The 26,497-nt window shown below is 39.6% G+C and overlaps 1 protein-coding gene across 1 annotated transcript; it reads right to left on the minus strand.

The window, feature by feature from the left end:
- Window positions 1–455: 455 nt before the first annotated feature.
- On the minus strand, window positions 456–26,497 carry rtn4r (reticulon 4 receptor). The gene is made up of 3 exons (XM_085368565.1): window positions 26,225–26,497; window positions 11,776–11,881; window positions 456–1,929 (listed from the first exon to the last, which is right to left on the minus strand). Exons 1-3 carry the CDS (start codon window positions 26,495–26,497, stop codon window positions 548–550), a joined length of 1,761 nt encoding a protein of 586 aa, XP_085224691.1. The 3' UTR covers window positions 456–547.

Genomic DNA, 26,497 nt, shown 5'->3' on the forward strand with positions numbered 1-26,497 from the left:
AATATAACTAAAATCAGGGGAGGCAAAATATTTTTTTTTTATAAACATAAAAAACCAAAACATTACCCAACAAATGCATGACTTTGAATAAATAATGGGGAGAGATTGTTTATCTTCATGAAACAGACCAAACATTCTTTGTGTGCTTTCTGTCTCTGATTTCCTGTACGAGTGTTCTTCTTCTTATGTTTTTTCGTCTTTTTTTTTTTTCGTCTTCCAGTGGTCTGTCTAAGCAGTAAAAGCTTTTGAGAGGGAAAGGGAGGAGTCTCCAAAGTGTAGCTTAGACACAGTACAGTTGAGTACATAGAGAACAAACAATTTTGGGCACCAATTCATTATTTACATTAGATCTGTAGTGTTCTGTAAAGGCATCCATTTTGTTAAATGTACTCTAACGTCTTCATTATTGTTTTTCCTCAGCAATGTTGGGTCAAAGTGACTCCTCTCCTTTTAGTCACTGCCAGCCTTAGATGCCACTGCATCTTCTGTATCATTGTCATGAGCATCAACATTCTTGAGTCCAGTGTTCTGAGGGAAAGCGGGAGTCCTAAGACATGGCTAGAGATATCCAGGTCATGGGAATGAAGAGAAAGTGCAGCACTTGCAAATTAGAACCCCGACCTTTGATGCAGTGGGTGTCTGATTTTGGCTTTTTGGAACACTTCTTTTTCTTTTTGTTTGATGCTGTGGATGATTCCAGGTTGTCTATAAGGTCAGGGTTTAAGTTTTCCAAAGACCTTTCCAGGGTGTTCGACAAGGTTCCTAGTGGTCCATCATTCTGCTTGTTTTGGGTCTCATTTTTTGTTCTTTCTGGATCCTTATATTTAGTTTTGGACATGTTCTCCTTTTCCTTAAGGGGGTTGTTAGTGATTTGGCGACTCTTTCCAGACAGGATAGAGGACTTGTCATTATCTCCAAGGCAACACCTGGGGATGGTGTCCCCCACAGGGCTTTCAGTGGAAAGGAATTTTCCAGACTGTGGCTTGGAGCTAAAGAGATTGGTCTGGATTTGAGGTGTTTCCACACATCCCTCCAAATCTTGGCTTTTCAGTCGTTTAAGGTCCTTTCCCGCCAGGAACTCGGGGACATTGCACTCCAACTCAGAGCTGGAACCTTTGAAACGTTTGAACCAGTCCCACAAGCTTCTGGCCCGACAATCACAAATCCACTGATTCCCATTTAAACGCAAATACTGGAGAGAAACCAGTGGGTCCATGGTCTCCCCTGTCAAGACGGTAAGATTGTTGAAGAACAAGAACAAGGATTTCAGCTTACCGAGGTCACTAAAAGCCCTGGGTTGGACATAAATAACCCGGTTTTGGTGTAGCAGCAGCCGGTCCAGATTGATTAACCCTCGAAACATGTTGTCTGTTACTATCTTGATCTTGTTATTGTGCAGGTGGAGATAGGTGAGGTTACCAAGATCCAGAAAAGTGTCATCATGCAGGGTTAGAATGTTATTGTCCTGCAGATAAAGGTACTGTAGAGAGAACATTCCTCGGAAAACCCCAACAGGGAGCTCTGACAGGCCACACCTGTGCAGGTGAAGGGTATGCAGCTTAGTTAAGCCCCGGAAGGCTGTTGGGCTGATGGTGCGGAGGTTGCTGTTGTCTCCAATGTCCAGTTCCTCCAGTTTTTCTAAGCCATAAAAGGCTCCAGCCTCAATGTAGCTGATGTTGTTGGAGTACAGCCAGAGAACAGTAAGATTATGGCAAGAACTGAAACTGGTGGACCGTACCACCGTCAGCTTGTTGCTCTGGAGAAATATTCGTTGGCTCCGTGCTGGGATCTCAGTAGGGATGGAAAACAGTCCTTGTTGTTGGCAAGCCACAGTGGGCCTGGGTTCTCTGTAGCACACACACTTGGCAGGGCAGCTGTCAGTCTGAGGCACAAGGTTCAGCCACATCACCAGAAAAAGGAGTCGCCCCCCTAAGGAGACAGAAAATCATCAGTAGATTAGTAATTAACGTAGGCAGAAAGATTTACTAAAATAGGTAAAAACAAATGTCTTCAGGTCAGGTTGTAACATACAAAAACCCTTGAATCAATAAGTAGATTTCAATCACACAGCAAATGTAGAAACAAGCCTGATGCAGAGCAATGAAAATTGTGGCTGAAACAGTTGTGAAGTTTCTACTTGATAATGTTGTGTTTTGTGACAGGATGTTACTGTATAAGCAAAATAAGACTCCACCAGTTAATGTGACAGTGCACACCAGCAAATTACAAAACAGACAAATTCCAAAATATTTAATTGCATGAAGTATAATATTCAGCACATTACTACAGAATACCTAATCCTCTTCGTAACAGAGATTCAGCATGAAATTCAACAGTCATGTTATTTGGATCTGGGGACACATTGCTTCCCTGATGACTTAAAGACCTAAGCAGCTGAAGAAGTCTCATTTAAAACTGAGTGGGTGTGTTTTGTATGGAATTAGCTTGCTCTAATAGGGGGGGACACAACTAAAGATGTTTTGATCGTCTAGAAACTGACATTTAATGTGAAGATTGCAAAGAAGCTTTCATGCCAGGGATTGATGCCAAGGGCCATTGTGGAAATGGGCTACAGGACATATTATATGACACACCGCGAGGTTTGTAAAAATCCATGTTTAAAGTAATGCATATTCATGACGCCACTGTTAGCATGAACTTGTTAAACACGACAATGACTGAAGTGGGCTCAATCATGTAAACAATGACTTTTGACATTATTTTGTTGTAGGAACAGCTGAGGTAAAAATAAAGTATCTATTGGGGCTGATATATCTTCACGTAGCGATAAAGGTGTCAAAGTGTCACAAGCATGTCTAGTATCATCATGTAATGGCAGGTACTCCTTTAAATCTCTGAATCCTCTTCAGCTCCTGTTCTTACTGAGGATTTCCAATCTCTGCTCTCATGCACATGTGAGGAATCCCAGGTTTGCAGGCATGACAGGTAGTGAGCCTCTGGAAAATGCATGAGCCTTAGTCAGCCCTCCCTCCAGCCTCACTCTCCCTCTTCTCATTCCCTTGCAATGTGTTGTGGTGCAGCTCATCTCTGGACCTTGTTAAACGGAGCTCTGGTGTGGCCTGACAGCAGCCCTCTGCTGCACTTTCCTTGCAATCTCCCTGCTCAGCCGTCAGACTGCCACCGGAAAGCTGTCAAGGCTTTCCACTCTTTCTGCATCGCAGCACTTTTCCCTCAGCACTGCCTAACAATAGCAATATTTTATCGCACGGCACGCTTCGTGTATCTCCTATGCCGTCTTCATTTTTTTCCCTCTCTCTGCTGTCTATTCATTAACAGGCTATTTCCACCCACGCATTGCATGTCAAAGCCTGGGCTCCTCAGCTCTCTGCATAATGTCTTGTCTTTGTTAGCATCTGTTGAAAGATAGCATATGCCACACAATGTCATGAACTCCAAAATGCATCTTCACTGGATCAGACCAATTACACTATAACCAGAAATCTGACAGTCATAGCATCCTGGCAGTTTTGTATTATGTTACACTTTCATAATCAAGTATTTGATGTCATAGTGTCAGACCTTTCACCTTTCACTCTACAGAGAGTCATACACAATAATCTGAAACGTTACATAAAAAAGTATGCTTTGGAGCTGTCCTGATGTTGTTGTTGAGTTCAAGTTGTGGAGTTGTTGACACAAAATACAACAAGGTTATGGTGAAAAATCCATTCCTTATCAGCTTCTGCCAGCTTTGGTTTCAACTCTTAATCTTCTACTATCTCTTTTGTCAAAACATGGCTCAGAGCACAGCTTTCCCGCTTTCATACCCTGCCAGTAGCCTCTTTTCTAAGAGCTATATTATTGCACAATAGCAACCTTCTAGTCTGTTTAGGCGCGGACAAACTTCTTTGTTTTCTCTTGAGAGACACCCGAGTCAAGTACATCATTTCACCTTCTCTCTCTCCAAGACCAGCACCTCTATTTACATTTTCATTATTGGGGTGATCCATGTATTCTACAAAAACTAGTCTTGCAGTGTCTGTTTCACTGGCTGCTATTCTGTAGGTGAAAGTATCACTTTATTCACCCATCTTTTTGAATGGCAGTCTTTAAAACCTGGACTGAAACGTACTAAGAAATGCAAAAAATATGTCAAGCTTTTTATTGTTTGAATTTCAGGATTGTGATAAAAGAAAAAACAAATCAATATTCTGAGAAAGTAAATCGTGAAAACAGTCAGTGTTGTAGATAAACAATATCAGCAGCCAACTCCCATCCAAAAATACTGGTATCAGTACCCTAGTAGTAGCTAGAGGATACAATACTGGAATGCAAAAACAGAGAGTTGTCAGCAAGAGAGGTATGAGTGGGTGCAGACTGCTTTGTTTACTTATTGTATGAGTGAGAAGTCACTTAGCCAGTCTTCTCACTCATTTTCATGTGCCTCTGGCATGTTTGGAGTTGGTGCTCCTTTGTCTTAAAATACAACATACATTTAAATGCTCTGGACCTTCCAAGGAACACAGAGGGCATACTGGGACAGCAAATTCAGAGTGCTTCAGATTCATCACGGTGGCTTTGCTTTGAAGGGCTGGGGATTGGGCAGGGACAGCTAACATGACAGTCTTATCCCCTTGGCCCAGAGTGAAAGTGATGTCTCTGTCAAAGATGAATCACAGTAGTTCTCCAGAGGGACCTCCTGGCCTCCTTCTGAAATTATACATTATTGTGTTTTGAAAGGTAAGAGAAGAAGAGAAGAAGAACTGCATATGAGAGCAATGGTCCCTGACTGAAAGGTCATGTATTCTCCATGAATCCCTCTTTGTATGCATATTTTTCTTATATCAATGTGAAGAGAAACTGTGGATGATACTACTAGACCTCTTTCCTAAAAATTATAGTAGGGTTATGTTCACATAAAATAAACTGCTTCCATAATCAAATAACTGATGTCATTAGAGTGGGATTAGAGTCAGAGGTTTCACCATTTACTCTGCAAAATGTACGCTGCTGATTTAAGAGTTTATATTATTGAATGCAGATTTTTTTCACGGATACATTTTCCCAATTAAATTCTCACTTCCAAATACATTGACAATGTTTGACAAACACGTTCTTGCTTTCGTACTGTATCTCTGTCTTAAGCCACATGGTAAAAATGATGAAGAAGCTTTAAAGATGTGGTTAATGTTGTGAAAGGGTGTATATATTAACCTGAACCATGATATTTTCCTAAATCTAACCAAGTAGTTTTGATGTCTGTGCCTAGTAAAACCCTGATCTGGGAGAAAGTTCAGCATTTTTACTGATGCCGCCACCATCCCCTTTTCTTCTGAATACAGAATTTGTCTGTCTTTATAATGGGAAACGCTACCTTTCTGGCAGAAAGTCATACTGCTGCAGGGAGAAAATATGTTACCCTTAAAAGGTAACTGAAAATGCAGTTTTGCTGTATGGAAACATATTTTTTAGGATACCGGGTTGATATGACAGTTGCATGAAGTCCAATTTTAGCAAAGCCTATGCAACTAGAAATGACAATCTGAGCTATAGAGTAATATAGGGCAATAACTTGAGGCACTGCCTACTCACAAATCACAAACAGAAAACTGTTATGAAAAGTGAAAACATAGATATGAAACTATATTGTACCACTAAGAAAACATTCCAAATTCATTATTTCTTTTTTAAAGACAAAACTACTTTGATGCTGTTTATGCGTTTATTTGTTTTCCCTCTGTCATTTAAAGTGTATCTTGACTTTTGGAACTCTACTGTATCAACTTTTTGTGTAAGTGTTATGACACCACGTCTTTCTGTGTTAATTTATCCTCAGGGGTTGACTATTTTTGCTCTGTGTTCCCTTCCTTCTGGTATTAATTACAAAGCAATATGACAGCTCTGTCTACTAAATTTCTTTCTTAAATACATTTGTTTGAGATTTATCATAAATGTTTGTAATCAACATATCTTTGCCCTTTATTTTATTGCCTTCCTCTTGTTATTCTTTTTTTCCAGGCAGCAAATCATTTATTTATGATTCGATAGACGCTATAACCATCTTAATCTTCTAACATGGCTAAAGCTGTGAAAGATTTTATTGTAACACAAATCATTATGATTTCCTGATAGCTGATACTGTTGTCATTGGCCCTTTCATATTCACATTCAATTTATTGCCATTTACCCCAGTGTATCATGGAATAAGTGGTTTCTGTTTTAATCTATTATTATTATTATTATTATTATTATTATTATTATTATTATCATCATCATCACTATTAACTATTTTACATAAATAACGTAACTTGACATGATTTGATAGTTTAAACCAATGTACAGCACACTGGTATGAATGTGAAGAACCTGAACAAACGTTTATATGAAGAAACTAATTACATTTCTCTCTGTAAAGCTTCTCTTTTTGTCTGTTTAAACTTTGGATACATTCTAAAACTTTCATTGCTGTAGAGATTTTTACAAAATAATGCTTTAGGAAAAGCAAGAATTACAGGGTAGCCTATAGTCCCTCGGTCATGACAGAACCGGAGGATATTCCATTTAAGTTTGCTTTGAACCTTTTTTCCTTCATAAGCCTGTGAAAAGTTTTATTAAGGAGAAGAAATGGTCTTCACTTTCAAGAGCTTCACGGAATTGCAGAGGAATTGGTTGGAAGGGCATATTCATATGGAAAAAAGTTATGATCTGAAGTCCACATTGACCTTTTTAATGCTACTATAATCACTCTGTCACTGAAAGTATAGTTTTCAAAAGAGACACTTTTCATCTGTTACTCGATTTTCATTGGTGTTAGTCTTACTTGTAAGTCAAGTTCTTCACTTATATATTCCAAAAGTTTTTTTTTTTCACATAACCTGCAGTAAATAGTATAACATTTACTTTTAAAGTTTTGTAAAAGGCAATTTAGTATTTATTATTGAAAAAGTTTTCTTTCTTTCTGCATCTGGATGTGGACCTGTTTCAATTTCAACCAATCTCCCAGAAGAATGTCCACAAAAACTCAAAACAAATACACAAAGACAGATTTGTGCTTGTCCTTACAATATTGATGAACCAGATGCTATAATCTTAAATAAAGATGCACACATCAGATCAAACAGGTTATTTAGGGCACTATGGACCAGAGACTTCAGCTGGAGTCTCTCAGCTAACCATAGTGTTGCTGGGGCACCAGTGGCAGCTTTAGCAACCAGATGAGCACACAATTAGAAGACGAACATGGGGACAGATGAGGTCCTGTTTGACACACATCTGACACAGCACTTGCCCAAACAGATGGCTCATGAATAACTGAAGGAACCGGAGGTCGGCAGGCAGAGGAAAAAACTGAGCCAGCCAATGGTGTGTGTATGTAAAAAGGTGGGCCTGCATAGATTTGCATGCATATGCATTTACATACATTCTTTTATTGCCTGGAGAAATTTAAAATAAATGGCAATGCATCATGCACTGAATACTTCTGACTAAACCTAACTGTGGTAGACAAATAGGTGGTCATGTCAAACCACTGAGAAATGGCAGCAGTAACAAAAGGCAGTGGGCTGGCAAGATCCTGACAGTTAGAGACTGAGCTTGCAATCAGAGGGCCGTCGGATCGAATCCCTGCTTGACTGGCAAGCAAGTGGAAGGGAAAGTGGAGGTGAAGAGTTCTCCCTTTCAACAACTGCCATCAAATTACCATCGACCCTTCAATGATGCACTGACCTCATAGCTGCTCAAATTGTCACTCAACAGGATATCATTCGAGACTGTGTTAGGCTCAACATTTGCAAACTGTTAGCGCTGTATACCGCTGTGGAAGTAAATTGATAAATAAAAATACTCAACTAAAAATGTGCACACGTACTATAACAATAAATATTTTCAAGCATTTCTTTTTTACCTCTATTTTTATTTAATGCTTTTTTGTACTTCAAATGCCAAGAACATTTTACATATAACAAAACTATAACATCAGCTTATGCAACAAAATGTAATACTATAAGAGGGCATGACTTAATGTTTCCTTGAGAGCCATAAAAACATTATTCAGTTCTTTTTAAGCAGTGCTGTGTTCAATTGCAGATAAATACTGAATAGTCAATGACATGTTCAATTGGTGGCATGTCCCCTAGTATATGATGGATAATTCTTGCATCAGCGATTGTGCAACTCTACAGTGCTTCTGCAACTATCAGTCAGTTTATCTACTAAATGGTACTGCCTTTTCTTCCAAGTTGCATTAATGATAGCTAAGATAGAGTTAGATATGCTTGAATGCCACTAAAATGAAATATTTGTGAAGTGGTGGCAAAGTGCCATTGGATTAAGGGGCAGAAATGGCATATTCCTCACAACTCTATTGTATGTTGGCAGCAAACCAAGTGGCCTTCAGTGCTTCTACAACTCACTATGAAATGTTCCATCGAAGGCGTTAGGAGTCAAGTCTACCCGTGAGGTTTTGCAGAATGGCTCAAATTCAGCTTTATACCCACCCCCACATGTCACAGACATGGACAATTTTCTTGTGTGAAACCATGCAAAATGCGTAATTCAAGTAATGTTAACTGAAAATAATGCTAGCAGTGTGCGTGTTTGTGTGTGTGTGGTGGGGTTGGCTTTGGGGGACTCAAGGAGTTCAGATGCACTCCTTGAGCCACAGAAGACCAAAAATTCAGAATGGCCTACCTTAGGGTTTGTGCCATGCAGACTGCCAGTAGTGCAGTTTTTTGCTTAACAGAGTGTATGAGGCTTTACCTTATCTGCACATAGCTGGAAAGAAAATAAATGAGGGTAGCAGCTACAGTACATGCCCCATGTGCCTAGATGTTGTTTTGCTCTGAGCTAGACTTTAGCGCAGGTGTTAACAACATTTACAATGCATTCTTTTTGGGGGGTTTAAACAGAGCAGACATGAAGGACCTGAGAGGATTAATGTGAAAATCCTTTCTGCAATGAAATTCAAAACAATGGTTAAACAACAGTTTAGAGCCAAACTAATAAAACAATGAGTGCAGTGTTTGTTTAATTGCATTTGTCAGTAATTTTTTATATTTTTTTATCATTAATGGGTGTTAGGTTAGGCTACTCTTAAATGCATCTAATCATGAATGGATGGATGGATGTTTCCTAAGGTTTGCCACTATGATTTCGAAAGTACTTTGCATGGTCCAAACTGTGTTTGTTTTGATTTTTGTATTTAATTGTTTGCAATGTAACCAGTTCTATTTATTGAGTCATAGATGTTTCACATTAAATAAGTTATGTTGTTTCCAGAGTGTCTATTGTGGACGCACATCATGTTGAATGCAATAAAATATTTACCACTCCAAAAAAACAAGTCATGGTCCTGCATGTGTAAGTTGATGGAGACTGCTACAATCACATTTAATGTATTGCCGTGTAGGGCTGAACGATTATGGAAAATAATCTAATTGCGATTTTTTTGCCCCAATATTGCGATTGCGATGCGATATGCGATTATTTTTTAAGGTCTTTGTCTTCTGTATTATTAAACAAAGACAAGCAATACATCATATAGTATGGCCAATACTATATTACATTAATTTTAAACTGTTCTTTCCTGGAAGACAGACCTCTGTTATGATGACATGAGGTGATGCATGAATTGATGACTGACATTTTTATTTAACTTCTTCAATCACAACAGTATATTTGAACATACACAATAGTTTATTTTTAGCTTACAAACATCTGAGCATAAAGTGCTGACAAGGAACCCTGGTGTAAACATTAAAATGAAAGTCAGTACAATGTGCAGATTGCAGAAATATACATAAACAAAATCAGTGGCTTTACCACACTCAGTTTTTCGACATCTGTGAACTACTAGACAGTCATTCAATTAAAAAATAATATTAAATAAATAAAACTAATAAATAAAAAATACACACATCTTACTGATCTCTGCAGTCAGTAACATTACACATAAAGTTCAAACATAATAGCAATTGTATAAACACACACACAAACACGCCTTTAAAATTTAAAGGCGTGAAATTGGACGGTCTAGTTCTGATTAGCGTCACCGCTGTCTCGGTGGAGTTTAATAAACTCGGCCGTCTGCTTCTTGCTATCTAAAATATAACCAGACACTGGTGTAAATTCTCGACTGTCTCATACTTCTGTTTAATAAGTTTTCTGTTTGACGTTTAGTCAGCTGTGTGAAAACCAAGGAGGAACCCACCCGGGGGATTAATAGTTTTATTTTATCTAATCTAATAACTTTAATCTCAGCCAAACCGATTTACTCACGAAAAAACAAAACACTGAAAAAAGCCCAACAATAACATTTTTAGGTTGTCTAAGTGACTTATATATTACGTTTAACCCAAGCAGCGAAACTCCGCGGTGATCTGAAAATGATGTGCCGGGAGTTGTGCCGTTCTCGGCCGCATCAGTAACCCTCGAGCTCCCGGCTAGCTGTCGAGCTGGTGGGTAGCAGACGCCTCTGAAAACGTCGAAGCACTTTTGCAAATATGGGATATCTTGATAAACCGAGCAGATATTTGATGTTTACACAACTACTTTCTCGCCTGAAAATATGTTAAACGTTTATTTTGTGACCCAGAAAGATTAGTATGAGTAATTTTAAAACTTAGTAGCGGCCGCCATTGCTGGAAACTGGAGTTTGGCTGGGCCGCGCTATGAATTCTGGGATATGGTAGTAATTTGGACAGCCTTCGGCGCGTCGCTGTGACGTAATCGGTCTACAAATGCGGCCTCAGGAGGATGCAGCCCATGAATTTGGACATGTCCAGAGTATAATCGCAGCCTTTGCGGTTAGAAAATTGCACTTGATCATGTCGCGATATTATCGCAAATGCGATATATCGTTCAGCCCTATTGCCGTGGCATGAAAATAACGTATCACTAGTAATATTGTTCTCAATTATTTGAAAAGGATAACAGCCCATGCAAACGAAAGCTTCAGATAATGACACCATCACACATTAAGTGTTAAAAACAAAAAGTTTCTGCTCTGCTCTGAAAGTGTCAAAGCAGTGACAGCCCCCACAGGCGACCCTGTATATTGCTGCATCTAAAGATGATGAAACACAGTTTGGTCGAGCTGAGAACATGCGGTAATAAGTGGTTGCACAGCTTGATGTCATTGTAGCCTGTCTTTGCTGTGGGCAAATTTGAGCTTTCAAAGAATAGTATACTGTGTTTAGCAGGGCTGGAAGTAAAGTGGGTGCAAACATTAACCACTCAACATTTTTCTGATGGCTTCATTACTACAAAATTCCTATGTTTGGCAGATGCCCTCTTATACAAGCAATGATTGTGCTTGTTGAAGAGAAACAAGCTCTAGATAAATTGTTGCATTTGTGTGAGTTACAATTGGGGGGAAATGCACCAAACAAGCGCTTAATCTTTGCCCAGTCTAGACAAAACAAACGTCATTCTGTGAGTAATCCATGTAGTTGTTTGGGAGAATTGCTTTGAAGAAACGAGTAGCTGTAGGGAAAACTAGCAAGGAATTCAGAATTCCTACCACCTTGTTGTTTTTGTTCTTGAGACAGGCGCTCAACTTAACCTTGCAAAACCCTTGCATCAATGATCGAAAAATTGCAAGCATATACATTAGTCACTCTGAGGTAATTCATTGGTGGGTGTACAGCAGAGACTGGTATTTTCAGTTGGCAGATTTCTCATTCATGTGAAAATGCAATGAATGACACAGGTATTTCAATGCCTAGGGGTGATAGGTAGAGAAAATGAGGCTGAAAATACTTCTGAAGACAAACCATTATTGACACCCCTTTTTACTGCCATAATGTGTTATCTAACCTTCTTCAGTCTTCTCCACTTTTGCAATATTGCACTCTGCTATACTGGCCTGCTGACTATGCAGGCTGGTTGCAAATGTGTCCTCTTCAATCACCTCGCACTGAAACTAGGAAAGAAGAAAGGCCCGTGTAGGAGCCATTTTTGGGTTGATACCTTATGTATGCTGCTAGAGGTCACCTTTTGGGTTTTTTGGTATGGTGTGTTTATGTGTAGGTGTCATGGTCCTGGGCCATGTGGGCCCAGTATTCTTAGTTCTTTGTATTTTTGTATTTCGTTCCTTATTTAGGCCATGTCTTCTGAGTTGCCCTGTTGTTCCCTAAGTGTTTTCCCTTCATGGCTCTCTCCCCCCTGTGTGCCCTCTATGTATTGATGAGCCCTCGTCTCCCTTTGTGGTTGTTTCATGTTTCCCCAGCCCGTTATGTCTGTGTTTTCCCCGTGCTCTCTCTCCTCCTGTCGGAACCTCTGTGCCTCTACATGTCATGTTCAGTTCACCCCGCCCTGTCTCGTTATGATTATCAGTGTCACCTGTGTTCCCCGTGTGTGCCCACTTTCCTCGTTTACCCTCTGTGTATTTCTGTCTGAGTCTCCCTCTGTTCGGCGTCGTGTTCTCCCTCATGTTGTGTGGATCTCCCTGTGTCTACCTTCGAGTATTAGTTTACGTTTTTCCGGTTTAGTTTTGCATGTCCTGTATTCTGTCCTGCCAGCATTAAAGCTGTGTTTCTTAAGTTCATCCCCGTGTTTGTGAATATTGCTATTGGGTCCTTCTCCTGCCTGCCACACAACGTATCATGACAGTAGGTATTTAAGGTAGACACATGTAATTAACACCAGGTGTTTTTGTTTGGGAGGAAGCAAACTGTTTGTAACTGCTGCGCTGTTATGTTAAAATGGTGTTGGAATAAAGATTCTAAAGGTCAAGATAAGTACAGCTGGAGTTATTGGGCTGTACCAGTGATATCGCGTCACCCCCGCCAACGAACACCTCAGTGGCTTCAAGCGTAGGCTTATCCTCTACAGCCTGCTTGAACTACAGACCATCTCACACTGGTCGCAACACCTGTCAAGATGTTGATATTTCACAATCCATTAGTCATCACTACATTGCAACATCATTACATGACTAATCAGTACGAATTCCTCAGACATCTAAATACCAATCAAAGAACTTTGTGATAGTTCCCCATCACACTAGTTGTCTCCAGGACTAGATCTCCCTATTAAGACATACACAAATGCGCAGAAGATTTGAGCAAACAATTGCTAGTAACCACATGTAAAATGTGTTTTTAGCAGATTAAAAAAGTTAATCACAACAGTGATATGTCAGGCACTCAAGCTGAAATGGTACACTGTCCTGCCCCCTTTACATGTGTACTAGTATTTTGAGTTCTGGGTTCTGGTTTCTTATTTGGTAATTTCAGATTGTTTTCATTATTGCTGATGTCCGAATAATGTTAGTTTAAGTTTTGATTTCCCATGATGCCAATTCCATGGATATTACAGTACTTTGAGTTTTTTCTTGTTACTTTAAAAATCTGTTTACTGCCTCTGTGTTCTTTTGTATCATGTTTAATGTGTGCTCTTTGAGCTCTATCTTTATTACTTCATTTTCTATTTGGTTTCATTGTGGGTGGCAAATGGGGTGGCTGTAGCTCAGGTGGCAGAGCGGATCAACCACTAACCAGAAGGTCGGTGGTTCGATCTGCTCCAGTGGCTGCTCCAGTCTGCATGCCAAATATCCTTGGGCAAGATACTAAGCCCATGTTGCTCTCCGATGCATCCATCGGAGTGTGAATGTGTATGAATGTTAGATACTTAGCACTTAAGCTTAGAAGTGCTTGTGCTATTCTTTGTCTTTTTTGGTTACTGTTAATTTCATGTTTTGTTAAGTCTTTTTGGTACTTTTGTCAGCTACTAAAAAATGCTTTGCTTTTTGTTACATGTGCCCTACACTCCACTAGTGGTGACATAATTAAACTGAAAACTATCGATATCTAATGAAAACATTTGTCTATAAACAGCTGATTTACTTCACTTCATTCATTTTGAGGCAGGGGTATCTTCTAGTCTCATCTGTTAGAGATGCTTTACTGAAGCCTCAGAAATGGTACTGGAGGCAGAGTTCTAGATTTTGAAGTAATATAAATCATTTTTGTATAACAATGTGAAGAATTTCTTGTTGTTATGCTCCCAGAGAATATGATTACTGAGTTTTGATTTTGTTTTCCCCCTTCGAGCCTTTTTTTTCCTCGGCAAATTCAAATAGTTTGTCTGCAAGTTATCTGTTTTTTGTTAAGTTTCACTTCTCTCATCAGCAATGTTTTTAGTCACAGTAGGCGGCTCTAGGAACATGGTAGAGCATTTAGCAGCTTAAGAGACAGATTTTTCCCTTAGGCGCTGGTGAAGAGCAAAAGGCAGATAAAAGGAGAATAATAACTGGAGCAGTCAATAGATAGCCAGGCAAATAATTTGCGAATAAGTTGAAGTCACACAAATGACTGCTAATGTTGTTGTTGAATATGTACAAATGTATTTTTAACAGCATGTTTACAATATCATCATTAGGTTTTCAATACATTAGTCTTTTTCATAAATTGTTTCCACTATGTTATAAAAATGAATGAATGCTTTTGTGTTTTAATATTTATTTTTTTATCAGTCATTATTCAAACACAGGGCAAACACAGAAGGACAAATACCTGCTCTCAGATCCACGCCTACAGCCAATTTAGAGTCACCAAATAAGCTGACAGCAGGTCCCTAGAACTGTGAGAGGAAAGCCACACGCAGGTACAGAACATGAAAAACCTACACAGGGCCCCAGCTGACCAGCATGTTTGAACCACAGCACAACAGTACGATTCAAAACAGTGTAAGTCGGGTGGTGTTGTTTTTCTCAGTAAAATCACAGACTGCTCAACAGACAAAATGATAGAGCTCGCTGTGATATCTGTCATACAGCGCAGCAGTTATCAAGCTGTCATCTGGCAACAAATTGTTTAGCTATATGACACACAAGAAAGTATACCTTTGAAAGAGATGAAAAGGCAATCATGCGGAATGTAAGATCCATGCCTTCTTAAAAAAGGTATGACATTTTAATAACATTTTAATGACATTTAATTGCCCTCTAGGAAAAGGAAATCAATGAGATCCCAAGAGGAAGAAGATGAATATGGGAGTTCCAGAAAATAAGATGAGGGGGGAAGCTAATGTCCAGTTTGCTGCATGATATAAAACACTGGGTTTGTGTAATTGTATGTAGGCATGTAATATTTATACTATTGACTCATACCGTAATGTCAGCAGGTTAACTGATTCCAATCATTTACAGCAGATCCAATCACTGCATGTGTTCTTTTAGGGTAGGAATTATGTATCCATTATCTCATGCACTTATTCTTTAGCTTGTTTTATTCCCTCTGTATGACTCATCAGACACACAGTAAATGAACTACAGAGATGTCTGATGAGTCATAAGAAATCACAGGAAAATGAAAATGATGAAATACAAAAATTTTGTGGAAGACTGCAAGCATTAACTAATTCTGTCCAGCTTCCTTGTAGATCCATCTATTTTGGATGTGTAGGCAGCCCTGGAGGCATGTTGACCTGAAAAAGACAAACCTCTCCCTTCCTTTCATCTTCTGAGTCAGTTCCTGCAAGCAAATGTATTACGGCCAATATCATGAGGCCTACTTCTGCTGTTCTGCCCTGAAACAACAGCAGTGTTCTTAGCAATGTTTTGCACCTATCACATTGGATTTTTACCGGCCATTCTTTCAAAAATAGTGTTGTCAGAGGAATGCGCTGGAATCTAGTTGCGTAATGAAAACTATTGAAAACCCGGTAAATAATTGTGGAGGCAGCAATACTGTCTGTGAGCAGATGTAGGTGGATTTTGACATTTGTGAGGTATAGGATCTCATATCTTCCCCTGCCTCCGCATACATCTGATTCATTCTTCATCCTAGACCTTCCACTTAAACCCAAAGCATGTGAAAACTGGAGGTTTGAAGCAGAATTTGGCCAGCATCCGTCGATTCACCACTGACAGTATGTGCTGAGGCAAAGCAGATGGTAGAAAACTCACTGTGCTTAAAAGAAAAATGACAACCGCTGGCAATTTACTTGAAAATGGAATACAAATGGAGTGGAGTTGCAGGCCTTTATGAAAATAAGAGGTGAATAATAAAACCACATTTGTTTGCATATGAACAGAATGACTTAAAAGGGGCATTCTCTAATAAATTCTTAGTGTTTCATTTCAAAGTGAATATTTTGCTTGTGAGAATGCAAAATAGACAGAAAGGATAAGTAAGCCTTTCAAACTTTCTGATGTAAATGTCATAACACAAAACACCGAGTTAGCCATCTTATTGTTCTGAAACAGAGCAGATATTTGTTGATTCTAGGATCTCAACTTCTGCAAAGGCCTTCATCTAGAATCTTCTTTAGTTTCAATGAGTAGGAAAGAATGGGATACTGGGCCTTTCCTACAGATATTTTTTAGGGACATGTTTTCCTAACCTCGACCCCTAAAAACAAAAAGAAATGGCTGAAGCCTGGTTCGTTTAATAAGCGCACTTCACAGAGCGTCTTAAAGCAAGCACTCGCTCCTTTGGAATAATGAAAGGGGAAAGAGATGTGCATTATTTACCACCCGCCTCAGTACCGCCGCACCCTGCGTAGACAAAGTGGCCTAGTGCAGGAAAATGGATTTTCCTGCAGGGGAGCTCAGATAAGAAATATACGGGGAAGGAAGAACAGAAAACAAAAAAAGGGGTGAAAACAGAGAGACATTAGCCAAACCCAGAATCAGTTAAATTTCTTCACATCAACCTGTCTACTATCTCCACCTCATCCTCCCTGTTGGCCTGATAAGGGCAGTTCTTTACATCAGAGGCCTCCACGGATCAGTAACCTTTTTTACTGAAAAGGTCGAGCATTGGCCCAAAGCTCAGTTCATGCTGGGAAGTCATCATCCCTGCTCTTTATCTCCCAGGTGAGGGATGATCCAAGGCTGAGTGCCATGTCAGAATGCCCCCAATACGCCCTCTAACCTCTTCAATTCCTGGGCTGCTCCCAGAGATAGAGAGAGGAAGTGTAAACTTGGTTATATGCGCACAAGTTTGCATCACATCACACTATCCAATAAGACCAGACTGGCAGACCACTAGTGGCTCAGTGATGCTGCAGTGTCCGAGCAATGGGTTGGTCAGCCTACACCCCTCCCTTCTGAACAAAACAGTCACGAGTTGAGAAGAGGGGATAAACACACCAGCATATGGCGGCCACCTGAAACCTTAGCTTGCCTCCCAGAATCCAAAAACCTAAAGCAATTTGCACACATCACTTAACCGGATTCCAACACAGGTGTGTATGTGTGTGTATCTGTTTATATGAAATTGCATCCAAGTATTTGTGTGTATTGTTGTTGCTGTCACAGTTCCAAAATAACTGTAACACTGTAAATGATGCGCTGGCGCAATTTGCGTGTCACTGTAGTGTGGGATGATCCAACTGACAAGACTTCCTGCTTTGCTGCCTGGGTAATGAGTCATTCCAGCCCTGGAGAAAAACAATCTGGTATTTTTAAACTGCATCCTTCAGCTGTTCCTTTCTCCCTCGAGCTCCATCTTGTAAGCTCTCAGTGGCTTGTAATACGAATGCCATTTGTAGTTCTTGTGCTAATGGGCCTGATATGTCTGAATAATAGAAATGCATTGCAGACCTTTTAATGGTACTCTTGGTTCATCCATGCCCCAACAATTCTGATTTAATGCTCTACACAATGCAGCAAAATGTGAGATTACCATTTAATCAGTAGTCCAGTGCTATTAGCGTTTTTTCAGGTTATAACACTCCAGCGTTTAGAATGTTAAAAGCGAGGCAAACACTATGTGTTACATAAATTTTAGAAAGTATGCTAGTCTCAGTTTTAGAATCACACAGCACCGAAATATAAGAATATGAGTTTGAGGGAGCTGTTGGATAAAATAAAAGTGAGTTGGCCAATACGTCCCAAAATTAAACAGTGCACAAATATTTAGATTAGAATTAACTGATCTACCACTGCAAGAATACTACGAATGTTGAGTGTCTTTGAACGTAGCTGATAAATTACTTTAGAAGTTGATTTTAGTGAGAAAAATGTTCATATTGTGTTATATTATGTGCCTGTTTTGTTGTGTTGAGATTTATCTGACTAATTGCATCACATTGTAAGTTTAGTAGGTTCAATTTGTATATATGCAAAACTCAAAAGCCACCTCAATCCCAGGTCTGTGTTTGTCTTATATAATCTCACACCATATAGCTTAACAGCTGACACCTGCAAATTTACTTTAGTTTTTTGAGTCACTTCACCAAAGATGACAAACAATTATTAGTAAGTTGCTGCAAAACTCACTAAATACAACATGTTATCTTTACGGGAATTTGATGTGTGTGAAAATGAATTTCTTATGATCCGTGCGTTTTAAGGAGCTTGGAAATAAAAGCAACTGGACTAGTTTCTTCAAGATGTTTCACCTCCCTATCTGAGAAGCTTCTTCAGTTCTAAGTCTAAATGGTGGAGAGGCCCAGGTATTTAAGCCCTAGTGGGAGTTGTTGCTTAAGAGGGTCGTTGACCCACTATTGATCATGTGGCTTACCACATGAGCCAAGGTGTGAAAAAGAGTGTGGGTCATTATTAGCAGGGGTTTGGGGTGAAACCATTGTGAGACCGTGCCTCACCCTATCATGCGACTTGTTGAGATCAAGATGTGATAATGATGTACAAAAATGCACAGATACTTTAGCACAGTGTTTGTTATATCTTTTTATGTGTGTTGAAAGGCAGGAATATGAACTGCAGATGACTATAATTTACATACTGCATTCTTGCTTGTCATAGTCAAGGGTCACGAAAATGTTACAAAGTGCTGCCAGTGGTTCTTGGGCCACACTTTGAGAACTGTGGCTCTAAGTTGTTCTTTTGGCATTTCCACATCCCAGAATCTACTCCTAAGAAGCCATCAAGTCTCTTAAGTTAATCCTCGTTTCTATTTAACATTCTTTGATTGTTTGTGTTTACATACACGGCTTCTGTTCATGTTATGCAATTGTATTAGCTGGTAGTTTAGCATGCTGTTCACATATGCATGCTGCTGAACATGTGGCCCTGTTAGAAAAACAAGAAGGAAAAAGAGAAAGACAGACGGCGTTGGACAAAATACCGCTTGATCCCCCCTCATCTGAAAACCTCTAAAGTCGACTCTCCTACTGACTGCATTCTGCTTAGAGGAGCGCGGTGCCACATTACCTGAGCAGCCATCGCCTGACAGCAGGGATTTCAATCATTGTGCTTGGCTCATATCTGTATTTCCTCCTTCACCACCTCCCCCACATTCCCAATGCAGCCACCTGCCACTGTCATGCTAATTTACTAGTGCACACTGATGTGAGCACTCATGTTTTAGGGCTTTCTCATAGACACCATCATTGGCTGGCAATTAAAGTTTTGTGTAATTTAAAAAAGGAAATATGAATAGAAACAAGAACAACTTTGCACTCTCCTGAGGAAAATTTGACATGACAATGGAAGATGGTTATGCACATTTTCCAAAGAACATAATAGCTTTGAAACAAGTATGACAGAGAACAAAGAAAAGTACTGTAACTACATTCATCTTCACAGGTAGGCAGCGCATTTCTCCAGGGCATCTATAAATAGCAGCTGTGCAGCAACTGCAGTGGTTAACAATAGATTATGTTTGCGCTTTCACTTCTGCTGCAACTAAGGTAAATGACCTCCAGTGAAGCAGAGTAAACAGGAAAATAGATGCTCTGTGTTTTTTCTAAGAAAGAAATTATGAGATTGTCTGGCAAAATGCAAGAGCGCTGCAATGAATTGAACATATAAACACAAATCAACAAATCTTAATGTGTCAATGTTGGTTCTACGATTTTACACAAACTCAACTTAACCAAAATGCTAATCTTCATACACATTTACAACTTTCACAAAGCGGTTGGGGCTTTTAAAAACAAAGCACCATGGACTTTCAGAGCTCACTGGGAGCTTATGCAGTTTCCACATATCCATGTGAATAATAATAATAATAATAACAACTTTATTTATAAAGCGCTTTCAAACAAAGTGCTGTACAACTATTTAAAACTAAAAAGATAAAAATAATAATAAAAGCGATACATAGCAATACAGGTAAAAGACACAATACAAGTTAAAAACAGTAAAAATTTAAAAACTAAAAGCCATAGAATTAAGACTTGTAAGATAAGGTGAACAAATGTGTCTTCAGCTTAGTTTTAAAAACTTCCACAGAGCATGCCTGCCTAACATCTTGAGGGAGGTTGTTCCACAGAAACAGGGCACGAAAAGAAAAAGCACGCTCTCCAATTGTCTTTTTTCTGGCTCTAGGAACCTATAGAAGGCCAGAGTCCTGAGATCGGAGAGCATGGGATGGAACGTAAAGATGTAAAAGGTCGGAGAGGTATGAAGGTGCCAATCCGTTTAAAGCCTTGTAGGTGAGCAGCAGGACCTTAAAATCTGCTCGAACCTGACAAGGTAGCCAATGCAGAGATCTCAGAACAGGGCTAATGTGCTCAAATTTCCCAGTTCTTGTTAAAATGCGAGCAGCTGTATTTTGCACCATCTGTAGACCTCTAAAACTTTTCTTTGGTAGCCCAGAAAGAAGAGCATTACAATGTGAACATGACATGCTATGTGTGATTAATGCTATTACTGTCTATGCCAAGATAAGAGCTCAATTAGCTGTGTGGGCAAGGACCTTGACTCTATCTCCAATGACTAATCCCATGGTTTTAGTTATGATTAGCGAAAGCAGAGTTTTAATCTTTGCTTCACAGTGCCTGGCACTAGCCCAGACACAACTGATTTTTTTTTTTTGTAAAAACGCACTCTGCGGTGAGTGACACGGTTTCAGCTGGCCTGACCATTTGTACGATAGGGCCTACAGGTTACATCACCCAATCCTGCCAATCACTGCCATTTGTGTGCTTTGGTAATATCAGTGGCAACAATCATTAGCAGGAAATGAATTAATCTGCCTTGGTAGTATTAAGGAAGTGCTGCTTCCTGAGAGTTACCATCCATACTAAACCCACTCATCCTCCCAGAGGGGAGTCCTGCATACGTGATTGAACTGGTGCTGGTTTCCTGTAAATGTATTTCTTGGTACAGCAGTATTGTCAAGGGAGATCATCTGAAGTATATAATCTCTAAAGAACTTTGGAATTGTCAAATAACTATAGATCCAACATTACTTTAGCACAAAGAAATTCCCAAGCTTCTCTTGAGTTTTCATCGGATGTTCAGCTCTTTAAGATTTCACTCAAAGACTTAAAAAATGTTGCTGTTTGATGTTTATAGACATATAAATAGGATAAACAAGTTAAAAAGCCTGCACTGTAAAGGAACCAAAAGAGAAAGTTGTATATAGCATATAATAAAGTGGTAATGTTTTTGTTTTTTTGTTGTTTTTTTTCAAATATGACACTGTGTAGAAGAAATTTGTGCAGCAAAACCCATTTTGCACAATGATGCACTTTGTAGAACTCACCCTCTGCAGGGGAAAACGTAGCACACCATCTGTTCCCCAATCCCTGGCAACAAACAAGAGACAGACCAACACAGCAGACAGACCAGCAGACACAGGCGGCCACCACTCCTGCATTAGCAAAGAATTGTGGGAAACAGGGAGGCTACTGCACAAATGCAGGGCAGCTAAACAGGGGATGAAAGCAGTCATCAGCTGTTAGAATTTGATCAGGAGGCCTGAGCTGACACTGCACATCAAGGAATGATGGAAATTGAGGCAGACACTGCAAAGGAGCTGCCGTGCAATAAGAGAGACTCTTCATAGCAAAGGAGCAGGAGAAAGGAAGCCAGTGGGATGTGGCAGGAGATGAGGGAGAGAACGAAAGATTGTAGCCACTATGCAACGGAAAAGACCAAAGACAGACTATCCAAGCAGAGGAGAATAAGGGGGGAAACGCTAGAATGTCTGAAGACGCAGCCAGCAACAACAGAGATTTGACATTGCGTGTGGTCACACAGAAAGAAAGAGAGAAGGAAAGATTTGGGAATGCAATTCATTTTTAATCCAACATGCCAGACGTTCGAACAATGTCCCTCAATCAGAATACTAAGTGACGAACGTTAGTTTTGGATTAAGATTAATGTGGCTGGCTCACCACACACAAACCCACAAACAAACACACAAACAAACGTTCACGGGCTGTCACAAGCTTATTCTTCTGTGAAGCAAACACGTACGTGGTGCACACACACACAACATGAGGTGTTAAAGGATGGAAGAGAAAAGAAGAGACTCAAATGCCTAAATATGCTCTGGACATGTGAGAAAGGCTTAAGCTTGCCCCCTAGTGTTCATTCCACTCCCTTAAGACATCCGAACAACACACTGGAAAGTATTAGAAAATTACAGCAAGATATTCGGTTTCTTAAACCCAATTAAAATACAATCTAAAAATATTCCTTTATTATTATTAATTTGTTTTAACAGATATTGTTTCAAGATGCTTATTTAACAAAGAAACATTCTTTTGTTTCGATTACTGTTTTTTTGCCTTTTTCTTTCTTGGTTCAAGATGTACTGTAGTGGCAGCCACTGGAATTGTCTGCATATATGCATGCAGGCACACATGCCGTTACAATTCGACTCCAAGGTTCTGGATATTTTCTGTAACTGGATTTATGCATGTTAATAAATAATAAAGCTGTCTGTAATCAAAGCCATGAAGAAACTATGTGCGAAAGTGGGGAAAAAAAGGCTAAATATGGTGAGAAGTAGACAGTTTCATGACTAATGGTGTATACGCTTGTGGATCGACATCAAAGTCAGCACTACATTAATAGAAAGATTCATTATTTGAAAGATAAAAAAAGAATGCAATCCATTAATGAGACCTTCTTCCGCTCGTCTTTCGAAATTCTCCATTTTGTATTGCCAGCAGCAGATTTGATTTAATAAGGTGCGATGATTCAACACTGAAATGCCAGCACCAAGAAAGAAAACACACAAAACCATTCACACTGAACATGCTCCGACTACAGAAATGACATACTGTTGTTTAATAAAAACAAAATTAGATTGAGACACTGTAAGATTAATGTGACTCAACTACCATAAAACACTACATTAGAAATCACTGAAATATAATTGAACAAAATAGGCATCATATAACATATCAGCACAGCGCTGTGATAATCTCTAGCACGGATACAATTCTGCATTGCTCTTTGCCTCACTTCCTTACCTTGTTGCTCCTGTCACTTGTTTCAGAATGTCATAATTCTTCTGATTATTAATACATATGCCTTTGGGCCTAAATGGTGCAATCTTATTGTTATGTTACTCTGTGGTGTTTTTAATAGTTCTTCTTCCTTTTTCTCCCAAGGCTCTGCAGTCTGTGAATAAATACACTGGAAACTCTGACTGTTTATACTGGCTTCCAATCAAAACTCTTGTTTCACGAGGGCCAATTCTTGGTTTATGGCAGGAAACACCTACATGCAATAACAGCCTGTGTTAAAACAAGCTGCTTATTCCGGTTGTATAATTTCACAATTCAAATTCTACGATTCAGAGTTGTGTTAGGTTAAATGCCAAAATAAAAGAGATTATTTAAAATGACAAGAAAAGCAGTGCCACGAATACAGGAAGGAATGTGAGATCTCTTTATAGTAACGGAAATACAAACCGAATGCTTTGGTAGCACATTGTAGCAAAATTCTTAATCAAGCCTGATCAAAAGTTGCTGATTGCTGCCTTGCTCCTTCAAGTTTTAGTCTTTTTGTTATCGAAGTATTTTCTGCATCACTTACTGGAATAAACTGGTTGTCTCAACTATAACTGTTTCACACTGTACGTGATACAAAAGGGAGAGAAAGCCACCAAAAGAAAAAAATGATACTCATATTAAAAAGCACTGCATTTAATGATTTTTCCACATTATTCCCTCTGTTTTTTTTTTCTTTTCTTTTCTTTCCACTTGAGAGCTTGCGCCAGCCTAGAGATGGTTGGTTGACACAGAGCTGAACATGCAGGTTATGACTTATTTTCTGTACAACAGACGAGGCTGACCAGGATCTTATACGGACAAGATAAGCACCTGCCCTTTATAAGCGAAGTGGGCTATTACATGGGTTTGTACAATTTCCTCTGTAGAGGCCACTCTCTGATACAGCCGACAGAGCTTAAGAGTGAAAATGCAAAGCCATCACCTTATTGCAAGGAAAGAGAGACTTTGTGGATTACAGTTTAAATTTTTTTTTTCCTAAACTGAAGCACAAAGCAAGGATAAGCAAACAACAGCAGGAAATCCTCTTGTATATTTAAATGTAATATCAGGCCTGTTTGTGTTTGAAATAGCTTCTACTTTGGCTTTTTCATATGTGCATAGAAGAAGAAAGCAATTTCTATAAGAAGCTTGCTGTTCAGTGTAAGCTGACCAAGATATATTTTGCAGCAGAAAAGAGCCAAAAAGAAAAGAAGATGCCACATCAAAAGCAAATATCAGTGCAATCTTGTCACCTTAGCTAATGCTATTATTCAAACGCTAGTATCTCTTTTTCTGTCAGTGGTCTTGTACAGAGCACAGGACTATTTCTTATGGTTTCTACCTTATCCTCAAGACTATGTTCTCTTACAAAGAGAACTTATCTGATGGGACATTACACTTAAATCAACGCTTTTAAGATCAGGGTTGAGGTCACCATTTGGATTCTGGTCTTTAAAAGAGTAAGACTAGACACACTCTGACACACTGAAGTCGATAAAGTATCTACTCATCAGCAGCGTGTGACAGTCTGAGAGATGAGACCACATCAATCATTTGAACTCGAATAGCCATTGTCCCTCCGTGGCTCAGATGACACAGAGCAGAGACTGGTGGCTTCTTAAATAGGCACCAATGGAGCTAAGTGGAGAACATATCCATCTGTCTTATTTGAGGAGGTCAAGAGGTGTTAATGTTTGGGTTTTCCATTGCTACTGAAAACCAAAAATCAGCTGAATTCTGCCATTAACTCTTTTATTTCAGTTGGTTTTTTTTTCACTTATAAAAACCAATATCTGCTCATACCTTTGGGAAACAAATGTCACGTAGATGCCTGAATAATAAATGAAAGTAACAAAAGATCAGTTCACTTACCCCATCTCTGGGAACAGAACTATTGCTTTCCCTTTTTTAAATCATGGCTTCTACAGTTGGTTAAAAAAAAAAAGAAAAGAAAGGGGGGGAAAAAGCATGTGTGATGAACCCAAACCAGCTCTGGCAGTGAGCTCCCCAGGGCAGCATCATTGCAGGCAAGCAGCAGCTGTTGCGTTCTTGCACCTGTTGACTACGCATGTCAACCAAATCTGAATATGTGCCTGTGAGTGACGTAAAAGCCTGTCTTATGATGTTGGGAAACTCTGGAACTGTGTTGGTGGTGTGAACATATTTAGCCTGAGATATCATGCCATCTTCTGACTTACTTTCTTTTTCAGGGCCATATTTTGACATTTTCTATCCAACATCAAACCAAATAGTTAAGTACTGCCATTTGGATTCTGCTTGTTTTCCCCAAATAAGTCAAGTTAAATCTTGTCACACTGTAATCATTTGAAAAATACCATCCTTCTTTCACAGGCTGGATTTCTTTCTACAAAGCATTTTAATATGAAAGTTACAAGTAAACATAGTACAGTACTGCTGTTTTACTCAGTGCTTTAATGGGATGAGATGAGATAGCCTTTATTTGTCAGTTGCAGGTCTTTTGCCCCCAACCGAGATGACAGAACTTGCCGCCCGTACATACAATACACAAACATCACATTGGGGAGACAGGTCAAGCTAGGTAGCAAGGAAAAAAAAACATCGAAATATGTAACACAGAAGGATAATACAGGAATGCACAGATATCAACACACCATAGCACAATAAACACGGACAGGCAACATGGGAAAGTGTTCCAGTGTGTACATCTGATCTGGGAGCGCTGCAATCTTCGACTGCGCCTCCAGCTGACCCGATGTCCACATCAGAGGGGAGGTAAGCGTTGGAGGTGGCGTTGGATCCGGGGTAGGGAGGGTGATGCGTCAGTGAGTGCTTATCAGTATCAGTATATGTATGTGTGTGCGTGTCCATAGTTCAGCTGAGACGGTGTCCTTCGCCCTGCCAGGCTGAGTAAACAGTCTTCCAGCCAACCCAGGTGGCCTTGCATGGAATGGGAAGGAACAGACTCAACACAGTCGTTATCAGGGAGTTTTTGTTCGGCTCCAGCCTTGAGCCCACAGCTGGAGCCGAAGGGGTAGCCGGATTATGATGGTAATTTTTCTTTTGCAACAACTCATGAGAATTTCAAAGCTGTTCTTTAACACTCTGACACTGGTCTCTCAATCTCCCGTTGGAGAACCCCGAGCTTCCCCATGATGTTATCAAACTTGCGTTCCGTGGTATTGTCATTCTTTTGCTCAGAGAGCCGATTCTGAGACCTCACAGTGAGCTGTTCTACGATGTAATCCAACTTTCGCTCAAAGGTGTTATTTTGAGCAGGCCTCTCCTTGATGTAACCCAATATACATTCAGAGGTGTTATTCTGAGTATTCACAGCAGCTGTAAGCATCTCCAAGGTCTTAACCATGCTGCTTTCAATGAGCCCGTTCTGAGAAGTCGTGCCTCGTCCCAT

Source organism: Diplotaxodon limnothrissa, linkage group LG12 (genome assembly GCF_057381915.1).
Source record: "Diplotaxodon limnothrissa isolate DT_005_m linkage group LG12, D_limnothrissa_male_GT1.1, whole genome shotgun sequence".
NCBI lineage: Eukaryota > Metazoa > Chordata > Actinopteri > Cichliformes > Cichlidae > Diplotaxodon > Diplotaxodon limnothrissa.